A 21,463-nucleotide genomic window follows, 5' to 3' on the forward strand; every position below is an offset into this window, starting at 1 on the left:
AGGAGTCATCCATTTTCAATTTCAAGTTGTCTAATATCGTCATTCTCTTTCTCCTTCTTGGTCTACATCCCTGCTTCAGTCACCTCCTTTAGTAAGTTTTCATGTCTTAGGCTGGGATTTTCTGGCCCTGCCCTGGTGGGATCTGCCGGGGGCGGGGGGCATACAGCCGGCCAGCTAAAAGTCCATTGACTTTTGGCAGGACCGGAAGATTCTGGTGGCGGGTGGGGCTAAAAATCCCAGCCTTAGAATAGGGCCAATCCAATCTCGCAGCCTTTTTCTGATGATATTCACCAATGATCTTTCCTACTCCACCATCTTGAGAACTTCTTCCTCACTCTTGTGGGAAAGCAGAGGTCAAGATAAACAGGCAATAGCTGGAACAGGTATCACAACTTACATACTTGGGAAGCATCTTGTCAGAGGATGGGCTTCCGTAAATAAATCAAGAGCTAGAATAGCCATGGCAAACAATGCATTCGTCAAACATAAAGAATTGCCCAGCATAGGAATGAGTAGAGAATTTAAGAAAAGAATTATCAAGACTGTGATTTGGAGTGTTGTTGTTGTATGTGGGGCTGAAATGTCAAACTTGGGAAAAGTGGACAGAAAAAGTTGCGCAATGGTTTTAGAAAAGGATGGAGTGGGCCAGTTAGAGAGAACACAAAAGTGATGAAGATACTCTAATATGAAAGCTAATTTTGTATTTGCAACAAAGATTATCAAGCTTTTCAGAGTGTGGATTGGGACTGTCGGTAAATACTGAGATTCCTGGGAAACTGTCCCGCACTTGTGAAATGTATTGTCAACTAGACACAGGAAAACAGCGCTGTGATTTTGTTTTTAAATTAGTCTTTGGTTGCACAAATAAATTGAATTGTCCAATAATTTGAATTGAGCAATATAAAGAACACTGCAAAATTCAAACAATCCCAAAATAATTAAATTGTAATTTGAATCTCAACTGAAAGTATGTTCTATCGAATCTGAGGGCAGAATTATTGATCTGCAATTCTGCCCGCAATACGGTATGTCAAGAACGCCAGATATTTGGTGACCTTGTGACCCCATCGGTTTGTGCATTTCAGTTTCTTAATGCCAAATTACGATTAAAAGACATTTATTCCAGACATAAGCTGCAGCACAAAATTACACAGGGTAAACAAAATGCTATTATTGAACAGGTAATGGAGCAGACTCCCTGGGAAGTATGTAATTCTAGGAAGATGATTAACTAATGTTAAGTCCTGTGTTTTGTAAGCGTATCTTCCGTTCTACACTTGCCCATTGTCTCTAGCGGTAGAATCCAAGACTTGGGCTTTACTTAAAATTGTCTCTTTGTTTATTTTAAATAAACCTTTCAAAGTTCTCAATATCTGTGACAATTGATCTTTTAAAGACAGATGACATGTATGGAGTGGCCTGTCTAAATTGCACAATTTGCATTGTAACTGCCTTTGCCCCTCCTCCTAAGCAGTCCCAATTCAAATGCTTTAGGATGCCTCAAACGCATGGTTACTGAACAGACAATCATAGGTTCCACCACAAGTCCCTGATGACTTGTGATGTGAAATACCAGGGACAGTGCCTTTGTTTTATCCATTCGCAAGATGTATAAGTCCCATGATTTGGCTGTATAAACACATCGTTTACTGTCTCATCTCCAATGATGCTGGGACTGCTGCTGAATGAATGCTCAGCCTGGTGGTATTTAATGACATCTTCCATCAAATCTCCTTGTTTGATTTTGAAAGATGAAATATCAAAAAGCACTTTCTTCAGATATTTACTCCTTGTTTATTTGTATCTACAGTAGCTCATGTGTCATGTCATCCCCAGTGTCTGGATAATAGACTTCCCTTTAAACCAGATTTTCACCTGCAATTCTGCCCTCAATACAGTACATTTGGCTATAGTAATCAAGAGAAGGATAATGAAATTGCACAGAAATACAGGGAAGTCACAGAATTGCTTGACTTTAATGGATCTAAACAGTGTGGAAAGCATGTGAAAGAGATCATGTGTCAGATGAGTTTTAATGTTCCTTTATTAAAGATATTTATTGTTTATACTTGTAGGATCTCCATACCATCTGTAAATATTTGAGTTAGTTATGTGTCTGAATTGCAATATGAAACCAATTCTTAAATAAAATATCTCCCTCTTTGATTGTTTGAATGGAAGAACATGCAATATATTGTGTCTTTCATGATTTCAGGATGGCCTAAAGCCATTCACAGTTAATAAAGTAGCTTTTAAGGTACTTTCAATATAGTGAAATGCAGCAACCAATTTGTACACACAAGGTCCCACAACCAGCAATTAGATAAATGACTAATCCACCCAGCTCAATGTTGTTTAAGGTGTAAATATTGGTGGGTACACTAGACTAACTCCTTGGGCTCTTCTTGAAATAGTGCCAATAGTTTTTTTTTTCCATTTCCATCAGAGAGAGAGATTGGGCTAAAAACAGAAGATGTGCAGACATCAGGCTGGTGGGTGCTGGAGCAAAGAGGGTTGTGCATCATGAGGGTTGATCTTAATGCTCCTGACCTTAGAAAGATCAATTTAAAATACATAATTTACTATTTCTAAGCATTCTGGAACAGTCCCTTTAGAGAGTTGTTTATTAGTCTACTCAACACACTGGGTTGTCTATGTAAGGTGTATATTCTGCCCATTGATATCTGAAAAATGAATTGGGGTACTATTTTGTGCAAGCACCTTTGCTGCCTATAGCAAAGGCCCCAGCAAAATGGTAATAATTCAGTCATTGGAAGAATGTTGGTAAATGCTGTACTGTACATCATATCTCCGCGTTGTCCATTCGTAAAGCTGAAAATCAGGGCCAATGTATCTGAATTTGATATTGAAAAAACAGTGAGAGGGAACACCTTTCACAAGACAGTGAGAGGACTAGGTTTCATAGAGCAGTGACAGTGAGTGAGAACAGGATTGGCAGGAGAGAGAGACACCAAAAGGGAGCAGGTTTAACAGGGTAATGAGGTAAGTACTGTAGACAATACATTGGCCTGTAAAAAATAAAGAAGAATTTTTGATACTTTATTTTCTTTCCAACATTTCTGACATCAGGAAAATGCATGTAGTTCTTGTAAACTATCAACTCCAAGTCTAATGGTGAGTATCTTTCAAGTTTGAAAGTATAGGCATACTTTTTGGATCAATTGCAGATAGATCCAGTGAGGTGTTGCCTTCTAACAAAAAATATATCATTGGCTATCGCCAGGCAAGATTTTATTTATGAAAATACATGTAATTTTATGGTGCTTTTTTGTCATCTCAAGGTATTTCAATTACAATGAATTATTCCAAAATGCAGTAGTTCATTGTGTGCGAAAAGACAGATGTAGTAGAAAGATCAAGCAAGCGTCAAAGAATGAATATCCCCTTAATCTGTTTTTAATGATGTTGGTTGAGGGTGGACTGTTGGCCAAGACAGTGGCAGGACCCTCTGAGCTTCATTGAATGGTATTGTGGGAAACTGGCTATTCAGCTCACTATACCTATACTGGTTCTCTGAAAAAGCTTGTCAACTTCAGCCCATTCTCATGCTGCTCCCTACCTTTCATAAAAATCCTTTTCACATTTTGAACACTTCAGTTAGGTAATCTCCTAACTTTCTTTGTTCTATTGAATTAAGCCCTAGATTCTCTAGTCACGCCGCGATGAAAATTTCTCATCCTGGCTGTAATCCTAGTGAGCTGCATTTTTATGAAGTTGGGAGACTCTGGAGGTGAAAAAATGGCATACGGGACCTGAATGGGGAAGTTCCACCCCCATTCTTGGGTTTCTGATTTTCGCAGCCATGTGAAAGGGTTGGGACGTGAAGCGCAGATGTGGAAGTTCCAAATCAGCCAGGCCATTTAAACACATTGCAGAGAACAGGAAGTTGTGGTTTTCACCCCCAACAGATCCTCAACTCGCACTGTGTGTTTCACGATTTGCTATTGGAGATGTGAGCAGCTCTGAAGGCCTGAATCAAAGGTTTGTAAGCCTTATATAGAGGTGTGTAAAAGTAGCAGTTTAAACGCTGTACTTGCCTCTGAGATTAAGGCTGCTGTCAGATCTCAAGGAAGTAGGGGTGAGGTGGCTGGAAAAGAGGAAGGGCACCTCTGTGTGGGGGCCCCTTCATTATCCCTTGCATTCGTAGCCAGGTGGGCGACATTATAGACTGCCAGTCTCACTGGGTGAGGAACGTGTTGCTCAGGAAGGAAGGTTAAAGAAATAGGCATAGAACTTTCCCACAGAAGGCACAGAAAGGAAACGCAGCAGCAGTGTGTAGCTTGAGCCAGGACACCTGGGCATGAGGTGGCAGAGCCCACAGAGAGAGCAGCAAGAAGGAGGAGGGTAAGATGTTACCCTGAGCAAAGGATCTACCTGAGCAGATTCAGCTTCCTCAACGTGCCACAACTTTTCAAGCCATGACCCCAGATACGTGGCTGGCTACTGGGGGCAAAGTTTATCCGTTGAGAGGTGGCTGCTTGCTCCAAAGAACCAACCAGAAATGGAGCCACAACAGCTTTTTAACAGCAGTCACCTTCAGACCAGGACATGCACTGAGCAGGCTATTGGCCTCTTAAAACTGTGTTTCTGATGCCTTGACTGCTCAGGGGAAGCACTGCAATGCTCACCTGCAAGAGTGGCAAGGGTAGCGGTGGCTGCAACGTGTTGCATTATATGGCACAGCAAAGGGGTGTACACATGCTGGTTCCAGATCTTTGTGATGAGGACTACTCATCAGAGGAAGAGAGGAAGTGGTGGAGCCCTTTGCCGCAGATGAAGATGTAACCAAGGAAGAGAAGAAGGGCTACAATGGAGGAAATGATGACAGATGTGCCCAGGCACCTAGGCTGGAACAGTACATAATGCCATAATCACCAGGGAGGGCCTACTACAGAAGATAGTTAGTTTAAGCCTTGGTCACTGTGAGCGCACATGCAATAACACATCATTCTCAGCAACTATATGAGCAGGACCCTTGGCATGCAACCCTTCCTTTATGCTCAACCGCGTGCCAAGTTCCCATTATGCTCAGTCTACCTCCCCCTTGCTGAACAACCATCACTCCCACCAATGAAACTATGTTCGAAGGTGCCTACAACAGCACCTTTGGCACCTGCCATGGGCAATTCACCATCTTCCTACATTGGCCTCGGAAGATACATACACAATCTGCATGGCCTTCTCCTCCACTGGCCAAATCACCCTCAGGTTCGCATGCCCACTCCAATCTGGGCCACCTCCTTGACATTCTGCCTTCTCTTCCCTTGTAAGTAATCAATAAAGACAGATATAAGGGCAATGAATCCAGCATCCAGCTCATCGATTTGGCCATGTGTCACAGTGGGCATTCAGATGCCACCCCATTACTGCTTGGACATACAAGAGTGCCATGTCCATTTCGTTATCTTTATTGATGGGAAGTACATGCCAATTATGTGCAATCTGATGTCTCAGTCAGCTAACAGCCATGCCAGAGAGAACTGTGTGCTTCTGTCAATCAACTCACCTTGGCTGAGTGCAGCAGGTCATGGAACCACTTTCAGCCCTGACCTATCATATTCCCCTGCTGCACTTCCTGCAGCTGCAATTGCTTGACAAGCAATTTTCATTACATCTGGAGGGGTCCCTTTCCCAACTGGATACAGGGTATCTCTCTGACACCCCCCATGGGACCCCCTGACTATCCCCACCCACTAACACCCCACCCGCACCCCCCAACCCCCAACAGGACTCCTCCCACTCCTCCACCCTCTCATGGAACCCCGCGAGTACTCCCCGATCGCCCATGGCTCTCACCCACTCCCCTGAGCTAATGCCATAAAGAAGGCTTCCTTCCCACTGACCCTCCTGTCCTTGATACAAGGCCTCGGACACCTGCTGCACTATACTGTTCTCACCCGGCCTGGGTCAGAGGGGCAGGTGAGAAAAGAGTGGCTTCATTTCCAGTTAAGCATGTAAGAGCGGAGTGGCAATTCAACTTTGATTGCCACTCCATAGAAGTTACAGGCAAATATAGGGTAGATAGAGAGAAACCTCCTGTCTCTGTCTGTCAGGTGTTATGACCTGGATGGGAGGAGTGTGCAGTTGATGTAGCCCCACTACTCAACATGTCACACCATTAGTTTAAAAGTTTGATTCACTCACCAAAATGGCCAATCGTTTACCTTTGCTACTGTTACCTAGAATAAAAGAGACTTTAACCAGGCTTCTTTCAATAAACAACAAACTTATTAGATTGTTATAAAACTAGTCTTGTTGGATAGAAAGACAAGGTTTATTACTATACAGTGTGGAATATGGAAGTACAGTACACCAATTAATCTTTCGAAATATCCTGAGTCTTTCTCTCGCTCATACACACACGCACACACACACACACACAATAGAGGAACTCTGCCAAGGGTTAAAAGTTAATGGTTCAAGGGAAAAAGAAAGATGGTGGAGTCCTTGAAATGGTGCCTGGGTCATGTGTTTGGTCTCTCAGCACTGATCTATGAAACAGTCAATGACTGCACTGCTTTTCTGGAAGACTTGAGGAATACCCGCAGGTAGTCTATTTCAGTACGTAACAAATTAGGAGCAGCTTATATTCACTTCTGGATATAGATTGGCTCTAGCCTGCAAAAAAGCTGCTGTTTTCTTTTCACAAGCAGCTGGTCCTTTCTCTTCTCAAAGCAAAACCAAAACCAACATTTAAACAGTTTTTCCAGGCATGTTTTTTTTTTTCAGAGTTATCGTGTGACCCCTTTTGTATACAGTCTATCAGGTCAAGAGGATTACAGCTTTTTAAAACTACTTAATTACTTTTTCTTGTAGAAGGATGTTTTTTCCAAGACTAAAAATCAGAGTCCTGCATTAACCATTTAAGGGATAAGCATATTTTGAAACACAAATTCTTCCAGAATGTCTTAGTCCTTGAAGGTGAACAATTCGCTGTGATTAAAGTATTCATGACACAGAGTGGGTACATTATGCAATTCTGAAGTCATATAGGAAGGTTTAATTTTTTAAGACGGCCATGGTCTTCAACCTAGTGGCATAGTTTAAAATTAGATGAAAACATGTTAGGATGCAAAGAGAAGGCAGTGACACTTAATGACAGATTTCTAAATTGTTTTTGCTTCTTTACAGGAATGTTCCCCTTATGCTGCACACCTGTATGATGCAGAAGACTCTCTTACCCCTCTTTGAAACACTCCAGGACTCTGCTTCAACTACTGTTCAGGATTTCATCGAAATTGTCACTCATCCATTCACCTTTTGAACAAGGACAGACAGATCCAGGAATCATGTGAAAGGGGCAAGGCCTACTTTTGTAACCTGCTCCAGCTTCCTAACCTAGACTATTGCTTTCCTAACATTCTGAAGAGCACAGACTTGAACCAGAACTAAGGCTCAGTGGTGGTGGATCAACAGGGCTGTCTGCATCTTTGTCTCCAAGAGATTGCCGATGGTTTAAAAAACCCTGTTCTTATGATTCACGCTAATGATAATACCCATCGTTTATTTGCAGCTGATCAGCTTGGTTTTGTGTGGGTCTACTTGCCAGATGGCATTCGATTGTCAGAACCATCCCTTGAACTTACAGGACAAGTGCTGACCACTTCTTGGATTGGTGATGAGCGAGGATTCCTGGGATTGGCCTTTCATCCAAAATTCAAAACTAACAGCAAATTTTATGTGTATTATTCCATCCTTATGAAAGGCAAGTTGGAAAAAGTTTGCATAAGTGAATTGAAAATTTCATCTCATCACATGAACCAGCCAGATCCTTATTCTGAAAGATAAACGCCAAGACCCTTCATAACTGTATTCAATACCACACCATTTACAGCTTAGGGCAGCAAGTTATGACCTTTCAAAGATTTTTTTTACAAAAACAGCTGGCAGGGTTATCAATGTTTTATACAAATCCATAGCAACACACAATTGCATATTGCAATGACCTGAATGAGCTGTTATTGGTGGATCAGGAAGAGCACTAGAAAAGTTGAGATTCAAGGTGATAAAGGTACTCCTTTGGATTTCAGTATATGGTCATTATAGACAAGGGCAAAAATATCACAGAAGTGTCAGGAATTGGTCTTTGCAATCGCGTGTATATTGAAGAGGAAGCTCAGCTCATGATTGACCAGTATGACAAGATTCTATACCTTCAGGCATACCCTGATGTGTCAATGAGGAAATATGGTGGAGTCAAGACCAAGGGCACATAGATACCGATGTGAACTTAATCAACATTATTTAAATAATCCAATAAGTAAATGGTTCAGAATTGTCTTTTGTACCATAATCTTTGCATCCAAATTGCAAATTGGCAGTACAAAGAAACGAGCATACAATAGAAATTCAAAACTTAATCTATGCAGTGCCAATTACAGAATTATACTGGAAATTCAAGAACCAGCAACCAATCACAATGGTGGACAAATTCTGTTTGGCTTCAATGGTTTTCTCTACATCTTTATTGGAGATAGTGGAAAAGCTGGAGATCCATTTGGCAAATTTAGAAATGCTCAAAACAAGTATGTCTGAATAAAACTGCCTGTTAAATGAAGCTTCGCACTTAAAACAGTGTAAATCTGTGAAAATTACTCACAATGGTTGGCATTTGATTCCCTCCCCTGCAGCAAGTTTTGAGTCAGGGAGGGCATTTAATCGGGTGGGATGGTGGTGGGTGAGCACCACACCACCTTCCCATCTCCATCCCGATTAAGTCTGTGGCAGGAAGGCCTGTGGACAAGAACCCACCCTGCTGCCATTTCAGGCCTTTAAGGGACAACTAATGCCCAATTAATGTTATAATATGGGTTCTTTAGATGTCTCAATGATGAGATCTTGAGACTTGTATTTAAACATGAACCCTTTATTGTTAATCTTTAACTATTTTCAGATCCCAGATTCCTGTTATGCATGGTGCTGTTGCCATGCAGGTAGGCTGCATCCAGAGTGTTCTCTCTAGTCTGTTCTCTCAGCTTATTGCCATGTGACTCTATGCACCATATCATGGGCAGTGCTATTCTCCAGTCCCATTTCAACCCTTGCTCTGCTGAGCACATTTACATTACAATGGCGTACAGGCACATAACAACATCATGCAACAATTAAGGAGCTCTTCCTGCCACCGCTGGTATCAATCCAGTGGAATCAGAGAGCACGAAAAGAAAACCTGTGCTGGTTGCTTGTGGTCACCCAGGTTGTGGGGGGGACTCATTCAAAGATGTGCAGTGCCTGATCAAGGGACCCGGCATTGGGAAGAGCAGGGCCCACTGAGAGCCACCTGCCTGCCCTTGTTGCCAACCCCCCTACAACCATTTCCCTTTTGACTCTCACCCTGTAAAATTCCTCTCATCATCACTTACCTCTGGCCCGGGTTGCTCTGCGAGCCTGGGCTCTGGTGGGTGTTCTTCTGGCAGCAGCCACTGCCTCTCCAATGGTGCTGCTGGGAAAAAGAAGTGCCAGCCTCTGATTGGCTCGCAGATGTCAGTGGGCAGAACTCCCCTCCTCCTCTGCCCACCCCCCCCCCCCCCGGGCCTTGATGCCAGGGGAAAACTTGCTGATGACCTCTCAACTGACTGAGGGCCTTCCCAGAGGAAGCAGCATGGGTGCCTCACCAGCTCTGCAGCTGCAGACTCAGCCCCTGTTGCCTCCATAAAATTCCCCGCTATGTATGTTGCTTAATAGTATTATCAGTGCTAATGTGTACAGAAACCTAGAACAGGAAATGAGATTACTACAGAGGTCAAGGGCAGGATTTTACAATTATCAGGGGTCCTACCCCCTACCTCCACAAGAAAATGGGCGGTGAGTCCGTCACCATTCCAGCGGGCTCTCCTGTAGCCAGTTAACACTCAGTGGTATGATAATTAGAACAGGGCAAGACTTCCACCCCCAGAGGGGGAGGAAGTCCTGCCTCCAAGAGCTGCCAGCCAATAAAACCTCTGAGGAATTGGCCACTACTGGGACTGCAGCAGACCCCAGTGCGTATCTTTGCTGGAGCCAAATAGCGAAGTAAGTTCAGAGGGTTCTAAGTGGGGCCAGGCTAGGAGGCCCCAGCGAGTGGGGCAAGGGGGTTGGAGGGGTGGTGCATGGGTCAGGGAGGGAGGGGAAACTTGGTTGGGGGGGGAGCAGATCTTGAGGGGGAGGGGCCATTAAGATGGAACCCACCCCACATCCCCACCAAGAATCCAAGAAGTGGGACCTGGCAGGCTTCAAAATGAGCTCCCTCCTCTGTCCGCTGCAGGAAATATTGCAGTGGGCCAGGAAGGGACCCTTAAGTAGTCATTAATTGGCCACCTAAGGGCGGGTGGGCTTCCCATTCCATCCCTTCCATGTGTAAATTTGCAATGTGGCTGGGATTGGGAAAGGTAGGCACTGGGAAAGGTGCCCATGGCATTACACCCTATTTGATGTCCTCCACCCGCCTACCAACCTGCCCCTGGGGGAATGTAATATTCATACCTAGATGTGTGCCCTTTCCTTTGTATGTCAAATTGAAATTATGAATAATTTAAACGCTGGGAACAATCCCCTTAAGAAGTGAAAGCTAATGGATATGTGCATTGCGGGACATGAAGAAACTCAAATGCTGAAGCTATCCAGATAGCTGAAATTTTATGCCTCATGTAGATATTCCATTTGATCATTACAGAATTAGATGCCTTGATCAAATATCCAACCCGAGACAGAAACACTCTATTGTTCACAATGACGTTAATTGCTGGAAAAAGGGACACTGGCCCACCAGGGAACCAGAGACCAATCAGCAAATTTGCTCAATTTGATGGAATGTAAAATACTGTCTTCTAGCTCAAATGAGGAATGAACATGGATATATTACTGCTGAATATAGTCATCCTTATGAATGACATAAATAGGCTAAATTATCCCGTTGGAAGTAGTGGAGCAGAATTGGAAATGGAAGAACGAGAAGTTGGCTGTTGGGGAAGAGTGGTAGATTGGAATGAAGTTCTGGCATGGTTATGTTGTTTTTAAATCAGGCTTGGAATTTGGACACTGTTGTCATGACAATCCGTAACTGCCAAGAAAAGGAACCAGTGGGCCTTCTGCTTAAGTTACTATTGTATTCGTTATATTAATTTGATACAACTGAGTAGCTTGCCAGATCGCTTCAGAGGGCAGTTAAGAGTCACCACATTGTTGTGGGTTTCCTTCATGAATGGGTACAGATAGCAACTTCTTTCCATAAAGAACACGATTGAACTAGAACGGAAGAAAAAATCGATTCATTCATCATAAGATTTGCAACTTGGGTGGTTAAAGATGTGAAGCAGGTTCAGCTTCAGGTTCAGTGGTAGTGCACAAATACTCAGACATGAAGTAGTTGGGATATATTGATGTACATAGGAATGTGTTTTGGGAGCTTCATTATAAATTGGAAAGGAACTGAAATCTCATGAAGATAAGTTATCCTAAGAAGAGCTGGCTTGTTGGTATTTCCTAAGTTTTCAATCAGAAATTTTGATTGTGTTCACATATTATAAGACAATGGGTGGATTTGTAACTTGCTGTTCGGGCGTCAAACTATTGTTGTGGATCATCCTCCTGTTATATAAACTATTCAATATGTTTAAGTGAAAAGCAGGCAGAATTTAATAATGGTTGGTGAATCCACAGCATTAGCTTTACACCCAGTAGCAAGTTGACACGTTATTCCATTATGTCTGTTCTATGCAAGCATTTAAATAAAACACAATTTAAAGTTGCAAAAGAAAATCCTGTTGCTGCAATAATTCAGCAAACTTTTTTTTCTAATTGTAGGAGTGTCTCGTTAGGCAAAGTTTTACAAATTGATGTTGATGGAAGTTCCTATGACAGGCCATATCAAATCCCACTGGATAACCCTTTCCTTCATGATCAAAATGCTCGACCAGAGGGTTATGCGTACGGCTTGAGAAATATGTGGCGTTGTTCAGTGGACGGGTGAGGCCCTACAACAAAGGAAGGCGGGGGAAGACTATTCTGTGGTGATGTGGGTCAGAACAAGTATGAAGAAGTTGATATCATTGTAAAAGGAGACAACAATGGCTGGAGAGCTAAGGAAGGCTTTGAATTCTATGACAAGAAGTTGTGTCAAAATTCATCATTAGGTATTTTACTTTCATTCATTGGCAATTTTTACAATATATGAATAACTGTTATTGATATATTTGTTGACAGGGTTACTGTCTTTGTGAAAAATTATTTGGCAATCCTCTCTTTCATGTAGAAAGTGAAGAGAGCTGCAAGACCTGGACTGTACCTCATGTTTATCATAGTGATATTTCTTGGAACTGGTGTGAGAGTGCACTGTCATTACATCACATGTTTGTACACAAACAAGAAAAGGCTTGCAGGCTCTTTTCCATGAGCAGACTGTATCTTTATGGTTGATTCATCCTCCATCTTGTAACTTCTAAGGGAATTTACTTTGGATTTGGAGTTTCCATTCACACAAGTGATTGCAAATCCTGACCTGAGCTCCTGTGAATTTGGTTATGACATTGTGACAAACCACACAGAAATGCAATTTTTTTTTTTTTACATAATAGAATCTTTCAAACTTCATTCCCAGGAGGAACAACTGAATATGATTAACAACTGAATTTTTAAGATGTTTTTTGGTAAACTTTAAACTTGGTGCCTTGAACTTTGGGAGACATTATTTACTTATTGGTGGCAAGCAGCTCCAACAACCCCGGCAGTGCCTGGAGTTCATTAGCGGATGTTGCTGGGGCAGCAACCAGTTCCAAGAAGAAGACCCGATGGATTCCGGAGTGAAGTGAGTCTGGGGTATTGGGCAGGGAGGGTTTGGCTAGCTTAGGGAGGGGTGCAGGGAGGTGGGTTTTGGGGAGCAGGTGGGTAGGAAGGAAGGGGAAGGGGTGCACTATCTTTGGAGGAGGAGGTGTCCTCAATGCCAGATAGTACCCCCTCTCCCTTACTGCCCTTTTAAAAACATTTTTGAAAAATGGCCAGCCCACTCCTACCTGCCTGCCCCTGCTAAACATATTATGGCATCGGCAGCGCATTATTGGGATCAATTAGTTTGTTAACAAGCTCACTTGACCCTTAATTATTTTTCTAAACATAATGGGCGAGCTGCCAATTTTTGTATCATGGGGCTGCATTTGGGGGTGGAAAGGGTGGGCTCAGCACCGCCCTAATTTATGTATCTCCCCCCCACCTCTTGCTGAAAACATGTCTGGAAGGAGCACGTAAAATCCAGCCCTAGGTGTCTTATCCCAGGACCTCGCGTAGTTTCAGATCCAAATTGCATGTCTTTGATCTCTGGAAATACGGGACAGAATTTTCTGGCTGACGTGTGGGTGGCGTAGCCCGCAGGTCAGTGCGTAAAATGTCGCGCGAGTGTCCCGACGTCAGCGTGCGGCATCGCGATATTTCGGTGGGCGGGAGCGCACAGTTCGCCCGCCATTAATTGAAGGGCTCGTTAAGGCCCTTAACTTGACAATTGTCCAGGATTTTGAGGGTTCCGTGCGAACTTCGGGTTAGCGCACGGGCCCAATGGGCAGGTGGGTAGGAGATTTTTTAAGAAAACCCATGCAATGTCGGGATATGTGGACTCAGAGGGGTTGTTCGTGTTTTACATGAAGTTATAATTGATGAAGGTATTTAAAACTTGTCTGTGTGATTGTTAGTAGTTCTCATCGATGTCCAAGAGGTTTTTGTGTAATTTGAAACCAGTCCACAGATAGCATTCTTTTTCAGCCTTGCAACTTTCCAGAGGCCTCCATTTAGCCTGGGGCCATGGGTTCTGACCTCTCCAGTGGAGGCAGCTCCCCTAAGGAGGAAGGGAGGGATAGAATAAGGAGGCCAGGACTGAACAATCAGCCTCCAGGGGAGCCACCTTTGGGTGTCCAGGCGCAGGCACAAGGGCTGCAGGGCTAAGATGTTGTCCAAGGTGCAGACGACGCCACTATCCTGCTGCCAGGGTTTACAGGCGGCGAAGCAGCTACCTCAATATGACTGAGGTGCAGTGCTGAAGAAGTCTCCGACTGTCAAGGGAGACAGTCAACTATATCTGTCAGATGATTGGCCCTGAGACCTCCCTTAACTGTGCGGGAGGACACCCCATGCCTGCGGCTCTGAAGCTCACAGTTGCCCTCCACTTCTATGCCTCTGGTTCCTTCCAGGTGTTGGTGGGTGATCTTTGCGGTGTTTCCCAATCAGCTGTCCACAGTTGTGTCAAGCAGGTTACAGATGCCCTGCTCAGAGGAATATCCACCTTCACCCACTTCCGCTGCAACCAGGCAGGTCAGGCACAGCAAACCAGAGGCTTCGCTGCCATTGCTGGCTTCCCCCGTGTCCAGGGTGCTATAGACTGCACACATGTGGCCATCAAGGCGCCAGCAGGTGAGCCTGGTGTCTTCATCAACAGGAAGGGCTTCCACTCCATGAACGTGCAGATAGTGTGTGATCCCAGGATGCTGATTCTACAAGTCTATGCAAGGTACCCAGGCAGCTCCCATAATGCCTACCTCCTCAGACACTCCCAGGTGCCGGGGCTCTTCAGTGCTCCAGCTTGGCTGGATGGATGGCTGCTGGGTGACAAGGGCTATCCCCTGCGAAGGTGGCTCATGACAGCACTACGCCGTTGAAGAACAGAAGCTGGGCAGTGGTACAATAGGAGCCATGGCACCACAAGGGCTTTGGTGGAGAGAGCCATTGGTCTTCTCAAGATGCGCTTCCATTGCCTGGACCGCACAGGCAGCGCACTCCAGCACCCCGCAGATCACATCTCTCTGATCGTGGTAGTCTGCTGTGCCCTGCACAATCTTGCGCTGGAAAGGGGGATGGAATTGACGATGAAGACCTTGACACCCTGGATGAGGCTGCACATGATGAATACAGGAGTGCCTCAAAGAATGAGGAAGCTCAGGGCGATGATGAGGGGCAGAACGATGACCCGCATTTACACCAAGGAGGCAGGGACACCCGGGACAATTTAATTCAAAGAACCTTCAGCTCGCTCCACACACATGGATCAGCAGGAACAGAATTGCCTGGCACTTCCACACGTGGCATTTAGGTGCTACATCTTCCACAAATAAGGCCTTAGTACAGAAATATCAATGTCCACTCAAGCACTAATGATAATTATGTGAAAAAGAAAAAAGCACCACAATGAAAAGACCCTCAGCCATGGTAACAAAGGTGGACTTTATTGTGTCCAAAATTAAAACACACATGATTATTTCACAATAACATAAAAATGGGTCCCTATTCTAAAGCCAACACAAAATCACCAGTGACATACACGGGGAGTGTGTAAGGTGCCTTAAGCTTATGTTTTCGGGTGCCAAGTCTAGGTACTGCCCCATTGCTCGGAGTGGCTTGTGAGACAGCCTGCTGACTCTGCTGTCCTACTGGCCTCGATGACCTTGGCGGGCGTCCTCTGGCCCATGGAACCTGTGATGGCTCCGCCTGGGAGGGAGTGGCCAGTTCCTGAACTGGCACCTCCCCAGTTGTTGCAGCCTCAACAGAAGAAACATTGACTGGCAGAGGGGTGAAGGAGCCACTGCCCTCATCTGGAGCGCCCTGAGAGGAGCTCGCAGCGACGACAGGCAGCTGCTGCACCAATGTAAGGTCCCTTTCGACCTCCCTGCTCACCGTAGATGCATGGACACCCCGAGTGCTGACGCTGTGTCCACAACATCTCCCACATTGGGAAAGACCACCTGTGGCCAGCACCACTGTGAGGGCTTGCAGGTCAGAGCATATCCCAATCATATTTTGATCCATTGACTCTATGAGAGTCACCAATCTCTCATTGAAGGTAACCTGAAGCTCTGCCCTGAGGGCAGAATCTTCACGTGCGCTCTGCCTAGACTCCCCCGTGGCAGAGAGCAACTGAATCACTCCATCATGCAACCCTGCCAGATGTAAATGCTCTTCCTGCCGTCTGTCCTGAAGCTGCTGCATTGGGGACAACTCCAGAGGCACGTCATCAGTGCCGGACTCAGCATGTGCCTCGTCCCCTGCAGACCTCCGGCTGCTGGCACCATTGGCACTCTCTGCCCCTACCATCTCCTCCAGCAATCATGATGTGCCCTCTCCACTGTGACCTGGGACACTAGTTGACGGTAAAGTCCCCACCGAGGTGTGTGTGCCTGCGCTGGTGCCTGGCTGGCTGAAATGATGTGCCGCAAGTTGCACTTGTTGGCCCTCAGGTGTGGAGGGGGTGCTGCGGGGTCGAGGTGCGAGTCGCTCGGGTGGTGATGCTGAAATTAACAACAAGGACACTGCATCAGTTAATGTACATTCAATTCAACCTTTCATCTCTTTCCCCCCCAGTCTCATAAGTCGCTCACCCTTCTAGACCCTAAGGAGAAGAACATTGGTGAGGTGGAAAAGAGTCAAGATGAGCCCCAGCCATTAAACGCACATGCAGACAGGCTGGTCAGATGGCCTCAGGAATGCCACATGGCATGTTATGAACCATAGGAGTGGGGAGAATGCAGAGGTACCTGACCTGGATGCATTGTGGCCTGGATAGTTGTGGGGCTGAGGAAACATCTAAAACAGTTGTGACATTTTCCGCCGAACACAGAAGATTGAGAGGTCACATTATTGCCCTTAATTCCGTAAGGAGGGGCATAGACCGGGTGGGCAGAAGGCAACATTTCCCCTTGGTGCAGGGATGAGTAACGTGGTGGCATTCATCTAAGTTGAGTGCCGTGAGGTTCACAGCTGAGGTGCTGAGGGCCTTTTGGACAAAGTAATGTGGACGCATTGTCTGAAAGGGTGCTGGAGGTCCCAAACCCCCTCAGATGAAATAACTCTTTGGCTGTGCAGCAGCGATCCAATGGCATGTTAGACCATGGTGATAGCGGTCACAAATGGGATAAGGTGACTTTGGAAGGTGATGGACACGCGATTCCTCAAGGGGACGAGGGTCCCTTCTGTGTGACCCACACGTCAGAATGTCTCAGTCTATGAATGAGCATTGTTTCAGCATTAACGAATACAGTAACCATCAGTGGTTTGGATGGTGGACAGACAGAGTGGATGGGACAGTGGACCTCAAATACCTGCCCGCTGGACCCCAGCCTCGTTGCCCCCGGCCGCCCTGTCCTCCTGCCTCCTGCCCAGCTCCATGGCATGCTCCTCGAAGGGTGAGGTGCTGGGGGAGGTCGCGCCCACCTCCAGTCCTCTGGCGCTCCTGGGCATTGTGGTTACTTTTTGCCTGCAAAATGGAGAGGAGGATTTATTGGGGCTGCTCCCTCATGTACTCTGCACCCGCACGCCGCACCCCAACCACAGCGGCCCATCTGAGGCCTCCAGCGTCTCCTGTCCACACTACTGGTGATCAGTCCTCAGAAGATAGTATGGCTGGTCCCAACCCCCTCCCCCAACAGTCCCCTTGGGCACTCCCCGCATCCATCACTTTGAATAGCACATGGGTCCTAGCACCCATGGCAAGGAGAAGCCATTAGGGGCAGCGCTGATGCCAGCAGTTTGGACTTGCCCAAAAGGCCTTGAGGCACCCCTTGCACCATCTCATCGCCATCAATATGACATGTGTTGGAGTTCTGAGTATGTGTATAGCGGCCTCCCCTGGAGCTTGCCCCCAAACTACTCAAATGCCACAGAAACCAACATATGCTGCGGGGAAAGCCCTTCTTCTCTTCAGCCACCAAGGCTGATGTAAGCATGGTCAGTACCCATTTGCTCACCCAGTGTGTGACAGATGCCCTGTGCCGATATTGCATGAGTACACAACGATGTCGGGACGCTATCTCACATATTTTGCGGTTGGACATTCCCGGTGCCTGCCCGCCCATGGGGCGTAAAACCCTGTCCTTAGAAATTATGCTAAATAAGATGTTTCACCTTGAAGATCAGAGCATTCAAAAAAAAATTCAAAACATTCTTTCCTAACTCACACGAAGGGGTGAATTTTATGGGAAGGGGTGGGGTAAGTGGGTGGCACGGATTACCCACCCCCTGGGCTAAAATGTCCGCTGGCACCGGGCTGACCAGAAATCCAGCTGCCCTGCAGTGATAAAGAAAAGTGGAAATATGATGGAACTTATACTGTTTGGGTGGAGGAGGGGTGGGGGGGTGGGGGGGGTGGTGGGGGGGGGGGTGGTGGGGGGTGGGGTTGCTGGGGATGGAGGTGGGGGTGGCTGGCGTCGTGGTGCAGGTAAAGCAGGATAGAGGGTCAGCGATATGTGGCGGCTGGCTAAGGAGAGACTGACAAAGATGTCATGGACACAAGACAACGGGAGTGTTAATGGTAGTGGTGAAGACTAAAAAAGGTGCTGATAGTGGCATCAAGGTAAGGAAGCAGAATGTAAAGCTTATCAAACATCAGGAGGGAAATGGAAAGCAATGAAGGTGAACAGGATGAAAGAGACAAGCAGACGTCCTGTCGGAGAGAAGAGCAGTACTTCTTCAAGGTAGGTATTCCTGGAAGAGGAGTGGCAGTGAATTACATCTAAGATAAAAGCAAGTTACTGTGGATGCTGGGAATATGAAATAAAAACAGAAAATTCTGGAAAAACTCAGCATCTGTGGAGAGAGAAACAGAGTTAACATTTTGAGTACGTATGACTCTCCTTCAAAGCTAAAGAGAAGTAGAAATGTGTTGAAATTTATACTGTTTAAGTGGGGTGGAGCAGGTAAAGCAGGATAGGAGGTCAGTGATAGGTGGGGGCAAAGGAGAGATTGACAAAGATGTCATGCACACAAGACAAAGGGAGTGTTAATGGTTGTGTACATTTTATGTTTGGCAAACTTATCAAAGTTGGCAAAGTGTGTCGTAGCAACATAATACCTGACATAACTGACAAAACCTGACACAACCTTAAAAAGAACTGATAGCTCAAAAATAGTTCTGAATATAGACCTATGGCACACAAAGGCAAGGAATTGGACCGAGAGTGTTGTGGGACCTGGGCTTGTGACCACCTAATTGACAGGTATGCCCAAAATTCCATCCTGTTTTTACAGCACACAAATAGAAAGTTAGAAGCAGTGATGTTTAGAATTTACTGGTGTACATGAGCTCTGAAGACATGGTCATTATTATCCAAGGGTCTATGGCTCTTCCACTCCAGACTATTCTTATTTTAACCCCTGGTGTGGTGCATTTATTGACATGTAGGTGGCTTTTAGCAATTCTGAGTCTAAATCTCTGTAATTTTGAAAAAGCATTTAAAAAGCAGTTAAAACGTGGAACATGATAAAATAATGTAAGTTAAAGAGGGGTGAAAGGAGGCTTGTGTGAAGCATAATTACATACAAAGACCTGTTGGGCTGAATGGCCAGTTTCTATGCTGTATGTTCCATGTAATTCTATGTAAAGCATTACTGCAGCTTTACGCTCTATTTTATTTCCAAATCTTGGCAATTTCGCAAACCCCAAAAGCAGAAATTTCTACATATACATCAGAGAACAGCCATCATATGTTTAAAAAAGCAGCTGTCAACTGTGTTGAAGAAAATAAACTTTCACAAAAGACAACAAACAGATATGTTGAAGAAATGTCACAGAGCAGAATAAAAAGTTTATAGAAGCTGTATTTTAGCAGCTTGTGTTGTATATGAATACAAGGAAGTACATTCATAGAAGTTACAACAGAGAAACATATCATTTGACCCAAAAAAATCCTTGTTGACATTTATCCTCCATGAAGAACTCGTGAAAATATACACAAAATAAGCACATTTGTAACTAGAAACTCACAGCCCATCTTTCTATATCAAGTTTTTGCACAAAAAACAATAGGAGAAACTATTTTGATTCTGACAGCTCCAGCTCCACCTTTCAAATGATCTGATTGGTTTGAACTGTAGTGTCTGTAAAGTAGGAAACACAGCAGGCAGATTGCACACAGCAAGGTTGCACAAACAGCAATGTGTCAATGACCAGATAACCTGTTTCTGTGGTGTTGGTTGAGGGATAAACATCGTCCAGGACACTGGGGAGATCTCCCTGTGCTTCTTCAAAATAGTGCCATTCTTTTTACTTCCACCTGAGAGGACAGATTGGGCCTTGCTTTAACGTCCCATTCATCGCCAACAGCGCATCATACCCTCAATGCTGCACTAGAGTGGAAGCCTAGATTTTGTGTTCAAGTCCCTGGGGTGGGACGTGAATCCACAACCTTCTGAATGAAATGTTTGAAAGTGCTATCACTGACCCACACCTAACACAAAAGGGTTGAAAAGCTATCAACTTACAAAACTGTCATTCGGTGTGTTATGTGGTAGATATGGTTGAATTTATGCAGAATAAAACATTTTTCCATTAAATAACAAATGATATCCTTCCTATTTATGCATACGATCACAGTGTTGGCAAGTCTATCACTGGTAGTTACGTGTACCGGGGCTGTGAATCACCTAATTTGAATGGCTTGTACATTTTTGGAGATTTCATGAGTGGCTGAGCTACGTTTCAATCAGCTTTGTGCATATGTGAAAATCACTGAATTTTTAAAGAGATTCTTTAGATTTTTTTTGTTCAGTGGGAACATTAAAAAATTAAGGAAACTGAAGGTGGAAAAATTATTATTTTTGATGATACTGTTAGAACAATTCATGGCTCCCTGGAAGTGGTAAAGCCTTAAAGTAGTAACCTTTTGTCAATCTGCTGCTATGTATTATTCATGTGTGATGTCTCAGTCATTTGGGAATATATTTGTGGGTTGTCCAGTAGTTCAAGCACTTGGAAACCTGGAAAGCATTCGGCACCTCATAGATATTGAGAAGGACATCCACTAAAACGTGGACAATAACTACTTGATGCAGTAGTGAATAACAGAAAAGGTATAGGGTAATTCAAATTAATGATCTTTCAAATTGACAGTAACTTAACAATATTCTTCTGTTAGACACTGGAAATAGATGGAAATGGCAAAGCATTTTAATTTGATCCCAGTTCTTGTATCTTCATAGTTTTATGTTACATAAATTTGAGAATTTGAACTAAAAGTCTTGAGTACTTCTGTGTCACTAATGGCATAGCTCAGTACCAATGGAGTCAGTTTATATTGGTTTAATTAAGTAATGGACCTCCCACTTGCTGTACTTGCTATTAAATCATGCCATTATATTTAATTTTATTATTTTTTGTAAGCTTAGTACTTGTTCATCTGGTAAATCTCCGGTTTGACATGTTTAGAAAAAATCAAATTTTAACTGTTAACATATGACAATTTTAATCACAATATTTATATCGATAAAATAGAAAGAAACAAAATCAAAGACTTTTACAAAATGATTAGATCATGCAAATGTAAGCCTTCATTCTATATTAATCAGAATCTAAAACATTAGTTTTTTTTTTCATTCAGACATATTATGGCACTGCAGGAAGATCTGAAAACAGGAATGTGGAATAAACAAGATATTTGTATGGGTGATTACCAAATCTGTTTATTTCCAAAACAAAAATAAAAATACCTTGTAAAACTCA

General features: G+C 44.4%; 1 protein-coding gene across 1 annotated transcript in view; it reads left to right on the top strand.

The window, feature by feature from the left end:
- The first annotated feature begins 685 nt into the window (after positions 1–685).
- hhipl2 (HHIP-like 2) overlaps positions 686–21,463 on the top strand; it is a 37,614-nt gene continuing 16,836 nt past the window's right edge. Inside the window, 7 exon segments of the mRNA XM_041207135.1 lie at positions 686–752; positions 1,811–2,037; positions 7,153–7,808; positions 8,406–8,546; positions 11,803–12,129; positions 20,303–20,440; positions 21,342–21,421. Coding sequence (XP_041063069.1) covers positions 686–752; positions 1,811–2,037; positions 7,153–7,808; positions 8,406–8,546; positions 11,803–12,129; positions 20,303–20,440; positions 21,342–21,421 — 1,636 coding nt within the window.

Source organism: Carcharodon carcharias, chromosome 2 (assembly GCF_017639515.1).
Source record: "Carcharodon carcharias isolate sCarCar2 chromosome 2, sCarCar2.pri, whole genome shotgun sequence".
Classification (NCBI taxonomy): domain Eukaryota; kingdom Metazoa; phylum Chordata; class Chondrichthyes; order Lamniformes; family Lamnidae; genus Carcharodon; species Carcharodon carcharias.